At 51.5% G+C, this 12038-nt stretch overlaps 1 protein-coding gene across 3 annotated transcripts in view; it reads right to left on the bottom strand.

The window, feature by feature from the left end:
* Ky (kyphoscoliosis peptidase) overlaps window positions 1-12038 on the bottom strand; it is a 34815-nt gene that overhangs the window by 1691 nt on the left and 21086 nt on the right. For all 3 annotated transcript variants that reach the window (XM_038323973.1, XM_038323975.1, XM_038323974.1), the window contains 3 exons: window positions 11308-11425; window positions 2813-3001; window positions 1615-1805 (listed from right to left, as the gene is read on the bottom strand). In XM_038323973.1, the coding sequence (XP_038179901.1) occupies window positions 1615-1805; window positions 2813-3001; window positions 11308-11425 (498 nt within the window). The remainder of the gene's footprint in view (window positions 1-1614; window positions 1806-2812; window positions 3002-11307; window positions 11426-12038) is intronic.

Raw genomic sequence — 12038 nt, 5'->3', positions numbered from 1 at the left:
GCCACAGCTGTGTTTCTGGACTAGGCTTTCACAAGTTAGCACGCACATCCCCTCCCACTGGCAGCTCCGCCTCGGCCTGCACTTTCGTATTTCATTATCTCGGTCATTGTTTTTCTTCTGACTTTCGCAGCTCATGAGGTCTTTTTCTTTCTGGGCTTCCCTGGCTCTTCAGGACGGTGCCTGCTCCGAGAGCCTGGCCTTCTGTTGGTAGCTGGCCACCCCATCCCTTACCCCAGCAACTTCTCCAGGCCTCCATGGAGGGAGGCTGGCAAAGGAGAAGGCTGTCTGGTCCATAGTCACTATCAGTCCTCTGCTCCATACTCGGCAAGGACTTGCCCTGAAGACTTGGCTGTGGAGAGCCTGCGCCAGCCCTCAGGTGAGCTGGATATGCTGGAGGGATGCTGGAGGGCTCTTTCAGAGAACCCACCATGTTCAGAATGAATCCTGGGAGCACTTTTCCATGCTCTGCCTTTGCCTAGGCCTGGGTGCTTTGGGAAGAGCTTGGTGTCTGTCCTAGAGAAGCCTTGGCAGAAGTGTGCTGATCATCTAAGAGGAGGGGAAGTGCCAGGGACTCTAAAGGCCTTCTGGAGGAGCCATGCCTGGAACCTCTCTATTCTCCCGGCTTCTTCCTTCCCTCTTGCACCCACTGACCCTCCCCCGTCCTGCGGTCTCTTCCTTCCCTTCCTTTTTGCTCTCCAGCTTCACTTTCTTGCTTCTCTCCCATCTCTATTCTTAAGGCAGCTCACAACCACCAAGAAATATTCTTTCAATATGTAGCATGAATATGGAATTGAGTTTTAGATTAGTATAAATTAAGAAATCTGGTGTTTACATTTTTATGCCTCCCAAAAAGGCAAACTCAGCCCAGCGACATGACGACTACGCTGTCGGGGTCTGCTCGAGTCTTTCTTATGGTTTAATGTCTCACAACAGAGACGCAGACCTCTCGCAGCCTCAGGTGCAGGGAAGGAGATCCAAAGTGAGCAGCCAGCGGCTGTTGCTTCAGCCGCCAGAGCTGCCACGTGTCTGTTACTTGCCAGAGACCACAGGAGCTCTGTATCCAGGTCAAGAAACTCAAGAAACTCATGGGGAAGTTCAAGGGCCAAGAAGTACCTGCTCCCTGCTGCCCTCTGGCGGCACCCCTTGCAGTGTAGGATGGGGTCTGCGCCATTATCCCTCAGGCCACCCTAGCAGGTTGCCTCTAGGAGCTCAGGCCTCTGTCTGGGATGCAAGGAGGCCCCCTGGTGGTAGAGCTGATGCTGACAAGTGGGTGGGGCTCTGATGAGGAAGGGGGAAGTGGGCTGAGCATCCTTCCTGAGTTCCCTTGTGTGTATAGAGCAGGACCAGGCTCTGGATTCTCAGGGAGTCATGGGAAACATGAGAGCCCTTTGAGACCCACGGCTGCGATTCTAGGATCAGGTCTTGACCTTCATTGACCTTCAGAGTATGCAAACACCCCCCTGCCATGATCCCCATGGTGTGTCAGGGAATGCCAAGAGTCAATTCAGGCCAGCCGCAGGAGACAGCTAAGCTTGGTGGTCTGCTTTCCTTGGGCCACTCTAGGGGGAGGACTTCAGTCATTAATGCCCCGCCTGTGCACCTGCCTCTCCTTACCTGTCCGGATCATGGGCGTCTCTGGGTGGGCACTCAGCATACCCTTGTTGTAGAATTCACTCTTGTGGTACATGTTGTTCTCAAACTGCCTCAGGGACTGAGGTGGCTTCAGCAGTTGCCAGTTTTTGTTGTCTGGGAAATGGTCCTCGATGAACAGGGCGGGGTGGGTGAGGAAGTAGAATTCGTTGTAGCTGGAGTGGAGGAAGACCTGGTTAGGAGCCATGTGTAGGGGTCAGCCTGACCACCTCCACCCATGCCTGGACATCTCACAGGAGACCCTTGGGACACCTTTATTTGGTTGACCCAACCACTGGAGGGGGATTGCTGACAATAGAAGGGAACGGGTACTGTCTGTGGTCCGAATGTGGGACACCAGAGACTCTTCTTCAGTGGGTGTGGGCAGTGAAGGCATAGGGAGGCGGGGAGGCAAGGTGCCAGCCCTCTAGTTCCCCACCGAACCCTTCTTGTCTCTGTGTCTGGGGAGCTGTGCAATAGGGGAATGAGAAGGGAAGAGAGACTCGGCTTGAGCTCGGGGATGCTCTGCTCTGCCTGAGGGGTCACTGTTGAGGGTAACAGAGGTATGTAGCGTAAGTGTGGGAGAGCCAGGGTTTCACTTGCGCACATCAGAGAGAACAGCCAGTTTCCCAAATAAAGGTGATCAAGGCGACCTAGGGACAACAACCCATAGGAATGTCATGCTTGGCTCTAGGTTAAGTTCAGGGTTGGCCAGGCCCTGAAGGATGATTATGGTCCAGCCTGCATCATGGGGGCCCAGGGTGGCTAAGCTCCACCTACAGTTCTTTCTGCCAACCACATCCTCCTTCTCCCTTCCTCTTCGGAGAACAGGAAAGTGGGGAGAAGATGGAGCATCTGAGCACTTGGCTGCAGGCGATGAGTGAGGTTCTTTAGCCCCGCCTCTCCTCACATACCGCCTGGGGCCAACCCGATGGGCTTCTGTGTTTAGGTGAAAGGAGCCATGGGGAGTCTGAGGAGAGATCTAGCTGTGGATGGGTGAGGTGACAAGAACCTCCACTTCCTCACAAGTGATCCAGGGCCAGATTTGGGGGAAGGAGATTGTAGCCACACAAAGCTGCCTAGCCCATTCTCCCCTTTCCTCTTGTGTCCCCCCTTCAACCTGTGCCCCCCTCCCACACCACACACAGACCAGGTGCTTGGCCAAGCTGAGCCTCATACTTACAGAAAGGTAAATTTGGAGGTGGTAGTGTCTACCAGGCCGCTGCCCCAGGTACTGTCCAGCAGGTGCCAACGGCCCTCAAGGTACACAGCATTCCAGGCATGGTCGAACTCTCCAGAGAAGCTTTGTCCAGTCTGGTAGCCAAAGCCCTTGGAGTAGCCAGGCACGGTGACACACTGCACACCGGCGATCCTGGGGTGGGGACATGGGTCTGAGAAAGGGCTTGACTGCTGGGGGTGGGGACGGGAAACCAGCGTGCTGGCAGGTCCTGCCTGCACAGACTGGCTGCAACCCTGCTGACTGCTATTCCCCTGAGATGGTTCAGCTCACTTCTGAAGTGTCTCCCCAGGGCCTGCTTGACATGATCTGATGCACAGTTCCTCAGGAGGAAAAATGAGGACAATGGTGAGGGTGGTCTCAAGAACACAGGGAGCAGGGAAACTGAGATGTTCTCGGAAGAAAACCAGCATGAAAGAGCTGTACAGAGGCTGGGAAAGTCAAGACACCTCGGGCGGGTGTTGGTGGTGGGGGTATGAGGCAGCTGAGACCCAGCTCCTGCCTATGCTCTCCCAAGCAGATCTGCATGGGGATGGGAGGGGCAGACAAACTGGTGTATCCAGAACTGACCTAGGGAGACTGGATTGGTTGCCAGGATACCTGGCCATCAGTTTTGGTCTTCATGAGCAGGGAACAGAAGGCACCATGCTGCATTAATGTCTTTTACTGATTGACTACTTGGGCCACTGTGCTGGCTAGATATATGTCAGCTTGACACAAGCTAGAGTCATCAGAGGAGGGAGCCTTAACTGAGAAAATACCTCCATAAGATTGGGCTGCAGACAAGCCTGTAGGGCATTTTCTTAATTAGTGATTGATGGGGGCATTGATTGTGGGAACAGCCCTGGCCTGGTGGTCCTGGGTTCTATCAGAAAGCAGGCTGAGCAAGTCACGGAGAGCAAGCCAGTAAGCAGCACCCCTCCATGGCCTCTGCTTCAGCATCAGCCTCCAGATACCTGCTCTGTGTGAGTTCCTGTCCTGACTTCCTTGGATGCTGAACTGTGATGTGGAAGTGTGAGCTGAACAAACCCTCTCTTCCCCAAGTTGCTCGGGTCATGGTGTTTCATCACAGCAATAGTGACCTGACCAAGACAATCACCATTGAGGTCTCTCTCTGTTCTGTGACAGTGGATACACTGGCTGGCCTGGCTTTGGGTCTTTTTAAACAACGTATCCCTCTTGCAAAGCAGGCACCACTTTTGGGGAACTTGGACTATGGGAGATAGGTGCCAGTCACTTTTGGAGACAAAACCAGGTCTGGGCTGTGGCCAGCACTCCATGACTGAACCAGCAAGGCCCCTGAAGGCCCTGCCTTCCCAACACCCATTGATCCTCCTCTTCATCAGCTCCTCCCCCAACGTGGCTATGGAAGAATGGGCAGTGCCAGTCTGGCCCACTTGAAGTTGCTGGTCCCAATGCTGCCAGCGCCCCGGTGTTGGCTCTGTGAATCAGGAAAACTTGGGCTGCTTCGCTGCCCCAGCACTTTCCTTGCGTTCCAAAAAAGCCAGCATGATAAACACACAAGCCTATGGAGTGCTGGATGTCCAAAGTGCCTCTGCAGTGGGGCCCCTTTGCCCCAGCAACTGCCCTGCCCTCCACACAGTGCTGACCCTGAGCCTCTCTCTGATGCCTGCTTCAGGTAACAGGGCCTACTCAGCAGGGCAGCCTCTGGACGCACGGGATCCGAATTCCCCAATCACTGTAAACATCAGGGCCTTAGAGGAATGGCACAAGATGATCACACATTCACTGTGAGGATAGGGAGAGGCTTCCCCATGGAGATGAACATTTAGCAGAGTGCCACATTGAATACTGAATATTAATACATCATTTGTTGAGCCACTGGGGCAAATGTGGCATCACAAAGATGAAGAGACCCTCATGGCTCACACTGCTTCCCATGCGGATAAACACACTTGCTACCACACCAGCCTTAGCCTTCCTCTACCTGCAGAGCCACGCCGAGACCACTCGCACTGAGACTCCTTGCAGGGGATGACATTTGGTGGGTCCTGTCCTTTTGCCCACAGTGCCAGAGAGGGTTCAGGCTCCCACTTCCCAGGTCATCTCGTGAGATTATAGCAGCCGGGCCCTGTAGAAAATACTTCAGGGGCACTTGGGGACAACCTGTTGACAGACACCAAGAGCAGCTAGACCCGGATGGCAGGATTTTCTGCTGGTGATGGTCCAAAATGAGCCCCGGAGCAGAAGGTTCCCAGGGTGGGAAGCCTCCGCAGACAGACTCTCTGGGTGAAGTGTATGTGTGTGTGTGTGGGGAGTGAGGACGGGCGTGGGAGAGATCCTTGATCTCTTTGTAACCGAATTATGGGTGGTTTTATTTCTTTAAATTCCTCTGCATGTTAATTTTTTTTCTTGGAGTGGCAGGGGGTGCTGCAGCTCAGGGAGAGAATGAATGTCTTGCATGCATGAGGCCCAAGAGTCAATCTCCAGTACTGTATGAAAAGCAGGGGAGGGGAGCTTACCAACATTTTAAAATAATGATTATGTTACTTTTAGAATTGGGAAAATCTATACACACAACTTAAGTTATATCCTTCAGTGAATTATTTCCCATGGATGTTCAGAATGTTGTGTATATAAATTTCAGTCTGCTGCGGAGGACAAAGGGAAGCCCATTGTGTTTGAAATGGCTCCTTTCACAGTGAGGGCAAATGGTGAGTGGAATTGCTGGGCTTGGTTTGGCGGTGCTGGCCCTCTCTGCTCAGAGTGCTGGGATGAAGGAAAGAAGGAAGGAAGGAAGGAAGAAGGAAGGAAGGAAGGAAGGAAGGAAGGAAGGAAGGAAGGAAGAAAGGAGGACCATTTAGCGTCCACGCCATCTCTGGGTGCTGGAGCAAACTGGGCACCCATGTAAGCAGTCTGGACCTCCTCCTGGGAGAAGCCTGTTTTAAACAGTGTGCTGGGGGGTATTCTTCCACCAGAAGAAGAAGGGGAGGGAAGATCTGAAGAAGCGAGTGTGGAGTAGCAGGAAAGGCCTTGCCTAGCCCAGGAGGAAGAAAGGACAGCAGTGACACAAACCTGTATCGCTCCAAGCTGGCATGGGCGGCCACAGGGTGTAGCCAGGAAATCAGGACTCTTATTCCTACCTGGAGCAGTTACCTGCAGTGACCTTGCTAGGCTCATTATGGGCAAAAGGGATGGTTGGCATGAAGTGATCCCCAGGGGGCGATTCTCCTCTGACAGGCAGAGGAGAGGGAGGAAGGACCGTGGGGAATGCCTGTGGCAGAACTAAGATGAAAAATGAACTCAGCTGTAAGTTTATGCATTGCTGGAGTATGGCATGGGGATATTTTATTATCTGGCAGCCATGTGCAAGATGAATTGGACAGAAGTCACAATGTAGGGTGCTGTCAATAATCCATAGCCCTTACAGGAAGTAAAATAACTCATATGCATAAAACAATGATTGTGGAACTAGTAGCTTTGCATCCAGCCTCTCTGTTCGCTGGTAAGAGCATGATCCATGACCCGTTCATGTCATTGAAAGACCACTGACTGTATAAAGGGTGTTCCAAACACAGGAGTGGGTACCGGGGTACAGCACAACACGCCACGCCACAGACCCAATAAGAGATTGTTTCGAGATGAGGCTCAGCGGCTGCCTTGGAAGTGCTCATGTTTGTAAAGCAGGGGGTTCTGGGAACTGTCACTTAGACCCCCAGACTGAAAGAAAAGTGCTGAGAACTCTGGAATAGGAGCTGGGAGAACTGTTGAAGAAGCCATCGAGGCTGAGAAATGTTTCCACCCTTGAATAGCTTGACTAGCCAGCACCAAATGTAGCTCCAACCCACCTCAGGCTGTAGAACCTTTCCCTTTTGACAGTCCCGACAGTACCAGTGCCAGGGCATCGGCACTGGGAGGATGTACATCTGAAGTTGCAAAGCCAACTTGTGTGTAAGACTCATGAGCAAGTCTTCTGAGATACCCAGAACATCAGGAGAAAAGCTGTAGCCCAGCCCCAATCGGGGCCAGGGCCCAGGGACCCAACCAATGCCAGAAGATTTCAGAAGCACAGTTGGTCATCCACTGGGGCCTGCTGAATATGCACTGAGCAGAGATGCAGGCAAAGAGAAGGCAGCTTTACCCAGTGACCCTGGCTGGCGTCTCTAACTGCCTTAGCTTCCACGAAGGCATTTCCTTGTCACCAAAGATTTGAGCATGCCAGCTTGCTGGGGTGTGTCCCTGGGTACTGACTGAAGAGGTGAGATGGGTCAACACCCTGATGGTCGTTTGATACAGACATAGTCCAGGCCCTGCCACAGGCACTGTGTGATGCAGCTATAGCCTGTGAGTGGCCAGGCCCTACTGGCAGTGTGGGGGAAGGGCTGGGCAGGCAGAGACAATCTGCACACAGCAGCTTCTGACCACGGTGAATGAAACTTGCTTTTCTTCCCTTGTTCTGTTGAGAAAGTGTGCTTTCTATACTGCAGAAGCAATGGCATCCTCTCACAACGCGTATACTTGATTTCTTACAAACTTAGGCATGTCTCTACCCTTGCTATGCATCTGTTCATTTCATGATCACGGACGTTTCCTGTCTAGCAGCAGTTCGGAGAAAGAGGGTCCCTGACTTGGTGGGAGACACAGCAAGCCAATGGCCAGAGTAAAACCGGGGCATAGCAATCCTGAAGCCAATCTGAGAGCTTTTAGATTGCACCAGGACTTTTGCGGACCAAGATTCCATTTTAATTTGTAAGGCTTTCAGTGGTACATGGCAAAATTAAAAGATGATTTGCTATAGTAACAGGATTCAAGTTCTCATCCTCCGTCACTGTATCTATAAGGAAGGGGAGTTTTCAATGTCCCTTTCAGAGGTCTTATGTGACAAAGTCAGAGCTGGCAATAATTAAATCATTCAAGCCAGGCCTGGGCGTGCAGGCTTTTAGTCTTAGCTATTCGGGAAACAGAGGCAGGAAAACTGCCCGAGTGAGAGAGTGAGTTGAAGGCCAGCCTGGGTAACTCAGAGAGACGCAGTCTCCAAATAAAAACTGGAGACACAGTTCAGAGATAGAGTTCTCTAGTTAGCATGCCCAAGACTCTGGGGCCAGGCTCCGACACTGATGAAAAGGAATAAAAAAAGACAACTCAGCTCCTGGGGAACCCATATTTCCGAGAGGTTTGGATGACCACGGCGGTCATTTTGGCCAGCAGCAGCCGTCTAAGCAGGCATGCCGCTGTCCTTGCTCTCTGCGACACTAGAAGATGGATGGATGGATGGAAATGCTGCTGACATATGACTGGTGACAACCAGTCTGCTCAGTGTCAAAGCCTCAGACCGGTAATAAACTCCTGGTTATCTCAAATCTCTGGAAAATCTGCCAGCTGGTGGTGCTCGGGCTGTGATTGCGGAGAGAGAATTTACTGCAGGCTGACTCGGTGGCAGGGGCCCGGGGAATTAACCTTGGCCCCTGCAAGGAGATTAGGCAGAATCAATTAAGGCTGTGGGCAATGAAGGCTAAAGAGAGACTTAATGTCCAATGATAGAAAGTCAGAAGGAAACTGGACCAATATTTACACAGGCGAGGACCGGGACCGACAAAACATGTCACATTGGAAACTCAGGAAAGACAAGGGGGGAAACGGATAATGCCTGAAAATATCCCAGTCCTTACCAAAGCACTTTATTAAATCAGTCTTTAATGAGGCCTTGCAAGGAGGCAGAGGATTGGGCAGGAAACAGCGCTGGCCTCTGAGTACAACCGTCTCTAAGAGGCCACCCTGACAGTCCAGCAGACTAAATCAGCTAGTGTGGATTGCGTGTCTGCAGTTATTAAGGAATCCGCTAATAAATTTGCTAAATGTCTGGCAGTTATTTCAGGGGTGAAGGGACTTACGGAAGCCATGCATGAATGGATTACTGATCTTTAAAGCAACATTGAAGAGAATTCACAGAACTGGGAGCTATTATTCAGCATCCCCACAGTGCAAGGGATTTTGGGCATGGTCACTGCTCGGTTGAGTCTATAACTGATGTAAAATGTTGGGGGTGTATTTTAATGATCAGCTGCAGGGCAGGATGTGGCCATTGTTAAGCATCTGAACCAGGTCAGAGAGCTGACAGTTTCAATCAAGACAAGCGTCAGTTTCCTGAATCTATGTGGGTGGGCTGGCAGATTCTGTAGGAAAGTTTGCAAAAGTGTTCCTATACTTATGAAAGACGGGGAAAGTTTAAAAAAAAAAAAAGGCGGTTCCAAAGTCCACGGGGCAGGGGAACACCTCCAAATGGCAATTGCCCCCTTCCCAACAGTCCTGCTGTTGTCATGAAAGCAGCAGTCCCTGATACACAGATGAGGGAACTGAGGACTGCAAACCCGGAAGTGGTTAGTTAGGGATTGGAGCCCAGGCCTTTCTGGCCACCGTAGCAGTGGCACACGGAGCCAGGAGGCTTAGGTGAGATACAGAAGTGCTAGTCAGGACACTCAGCAGCAGGATGCTCAGTGGCTATGGGCAGGGATCCTGTGCGGGAAGGAGCCCACAACAGTCCACCAAGGGCGGGGACGGGGCTCACGAGGCTCCACCCTTTTCTGGGAAGCTACTGGTAGTTAATGGTTGCTGGGGGAGGGAGAGCCATATTTCTCTGTGGTAAATTGCCCTTGTTTAACTAATAACCCCCACTCAGGCAGACAATCCTAATTAAACACTGGCCCCCAAAATGTGAAAGCAGGGTGAAGTAGGGGTTCAGTTTGAGGAAGGGGAAGGAGGATAAGAGAGGACCATGGGAGATCCGATCAAAGTGCATCATGTATGTATGAAATTGTGAAAAAAATGAATAAATTAAACACAAAAAACCCAACTGTTTTCAAATCTACAAATTCCTATGAAAATAACCATATTCTGAAACATGCCAGGCAGGCGCTGAAAACGTATTGGTGGTGTTCTGTTATCTAAAAGAAAACACACAAGTCTGCCGGGCACATCCTGCCGCTTCTCGTCACTCTGTAAATGCCTACCAAAGGCCTACTGTGTGGACAGTTCGATGTCCAGAGAAAGGCAGAAAGGGAGGGAGGAAGACGGGAAGAAAGGAGGACAGAGAATACCTCTGCTGAGAACCAGGAAGGACAAGGACATCTCTGTTGCAATTGCCATGTGGAGGATTCAGGGCCACTTAGTTTTCTTTTCCTTGTTTTGTACAATTTTGCTGATTATGAACAATTTTATGAGTGAGCAATTTTTCTCTAATTCAAAAAAAGTTATTAATGGGCTGAAAAGATGGCTCGGTGGGTAAAAGCGCTTGCCACCAAGCCCGACGACCTGAGTTCAATACCCCATGATACAAAGAGAGAATTAACTCCTGGAAGTTGACCTTTGACCGTCACATGGATGCTATGGCATGTATGTGCACTCCTACCCTGAGATAGAGATATAAACATATTAGACCTCTGACCTTCACATGGATGCTATGGCATGCATGTGCACTCCTACCCTGAGATAGAGATATAAACATATTAGAGTTGTTGCCAGAACAGTTGCTGTATGCCTATAATCCCAGCACATAGGCCAGCCTGGGCCACACGGCTGGCTAGTTCAAAGCCAGCCTGAGTTACATAGCTAGACTCTGCCTCAAGCATCACAGGAAGGATGTAGCTTGGTGGTGGATTATTTGCTTTCCCCAGGGAAGGCTGTGGGTTGGATTCTTCAGTATGGCCCAGAATAAGAAACTATGAGACAGGAGCCTAATATAACACACACGAGTCTGTAGACACAGGCACTCACTCACCTTCTGGGGAGGGGACTTTCTGGTGACCCCAGTACTTCCTGCTTGTTCCCGAGGAGAACCCAGGAAACTTTGAAAGGGGAGCATAGGGAGCTATAGGGATCAGTACGGCTCCTCCAGACTTGAGACTGTCTAGAAGTTACTGGAAAGTCACGTGGCTCGTTCTCTCACTTAGGCCTGCTGCTGTGCCAGACGCTCAGCCCATAGCCCTTAGAACGGGGCCCAAAGACGCCAGAACCACCACCTGGCTCCCAGGCTTTCCTACCAAAGGCTCTCTCCAGGTAGACTTCCGTAGACTCGTCTAGAGGTCCCCCCTCCCTCTCCCCAAAGGGCAGTCTTTCACAGGCTCCTTGGCATCGGTAGCCACTGTCCTCTGGCTTCCAGGCCTGCCATTCTTTTAACCTTCAGCTGCAGAGAGAAGGGAGAAGGCAGAAAAGGGGCCTTTTATAACCAAATTATCTTTGCACATTCATCTGCCATTATGTTAATGCATGCCGAAGCCCGGCAGATGGTCCAAAGTCAATTACGCTGGTGTTAAAAAGGGAGAAATTGACCTTTTCAGGACTCACTTGGATTCCCAAGAAGAGTTTGCAAACTCAACCTCGGGGCCTGGCATGGGGGCAGAGGCACAGAGGGCTTTAAGAGAAAGAGAAGGACACAGTCAGAGACAGCCCCGGGACTCCAGCCTATTGCAGGCTGCCTTTCATACCTGCACATTCTTTCAAAGAGGCCAGAGTAGCCATCACAGTTGGTCTTCTGGGTCCTCAGGATATCAGTGGGTTTGAAGGCTTGGCGGTCCTTCTCTTGGGCGGCCTCAACATCGTACTCTGGAGGACAGAGGAAGGGGATGTGAGCATGCAGGGCTCCCAGTGGACTGAGGCCGGCTCAGAGAGGAAGGGAAAGCCACAGAGCCCGCACGCAGCGTGGCCTCCATCTCCAGCTGTGCTCAGGGGGAAACAGTGGCATGAATGGAAACAGAACCCCAGCCTAGCCAGATATGGGACATGCCACCTTTTGTGTGGCAAAAGGGAGGTAGAGGCTGAAGCAGAAAGGGCCAGCTGGCCCTCATGGTGAATACCTTTAATTCCAACACTCAGAAGGCAGAGGTGGGCAGAACTCTGTGAGTTCAAGGCCAGCCTGGTCTAGAGAGTTCCAGGCTAGTCAGGGATGCATGGTATAGGGGAGGAGGCAGCCTCCCTCTGGTTCAGACCTTGGGGAGGTGAGTGCATTTTCTAAGCTATACCTGGAGGACAAAAGAGCTTCAGGGAGGCAGGGTGGTTCACTGCCTGTTCTTCATGTCAAAGGACCAAGGGTCCACCCCACTACTTGGTGGGTCACTATATCCCCATTTGCAGACATCAGCTTGATAGTCCCCTCTGTGACTTGTCAGGACCTGGTGAGATTCCCAAGTCTGTCCTACGGGGAGCAGTAGGCGGCTGC

Source organism: Arvicola amphibius, chromosome 3 (genome assembly GCF_903992535.2).
Source record: "Arvicola amphibius chromosome 3, mArvAmp1.2, whole genome shotgun sequence".
Taxonomy (NCBI): Eukaryota; Metazoa; Chordata; class Mammalia; order Rodentia; family Cricetidae; genus Arvicola; species Arvicola amphibius.
The sequence above is the reverse complement of the archived record's forward strand: the minus strand, read 5'-3'. Positions and strand labels throughout refer to the sequence as shown.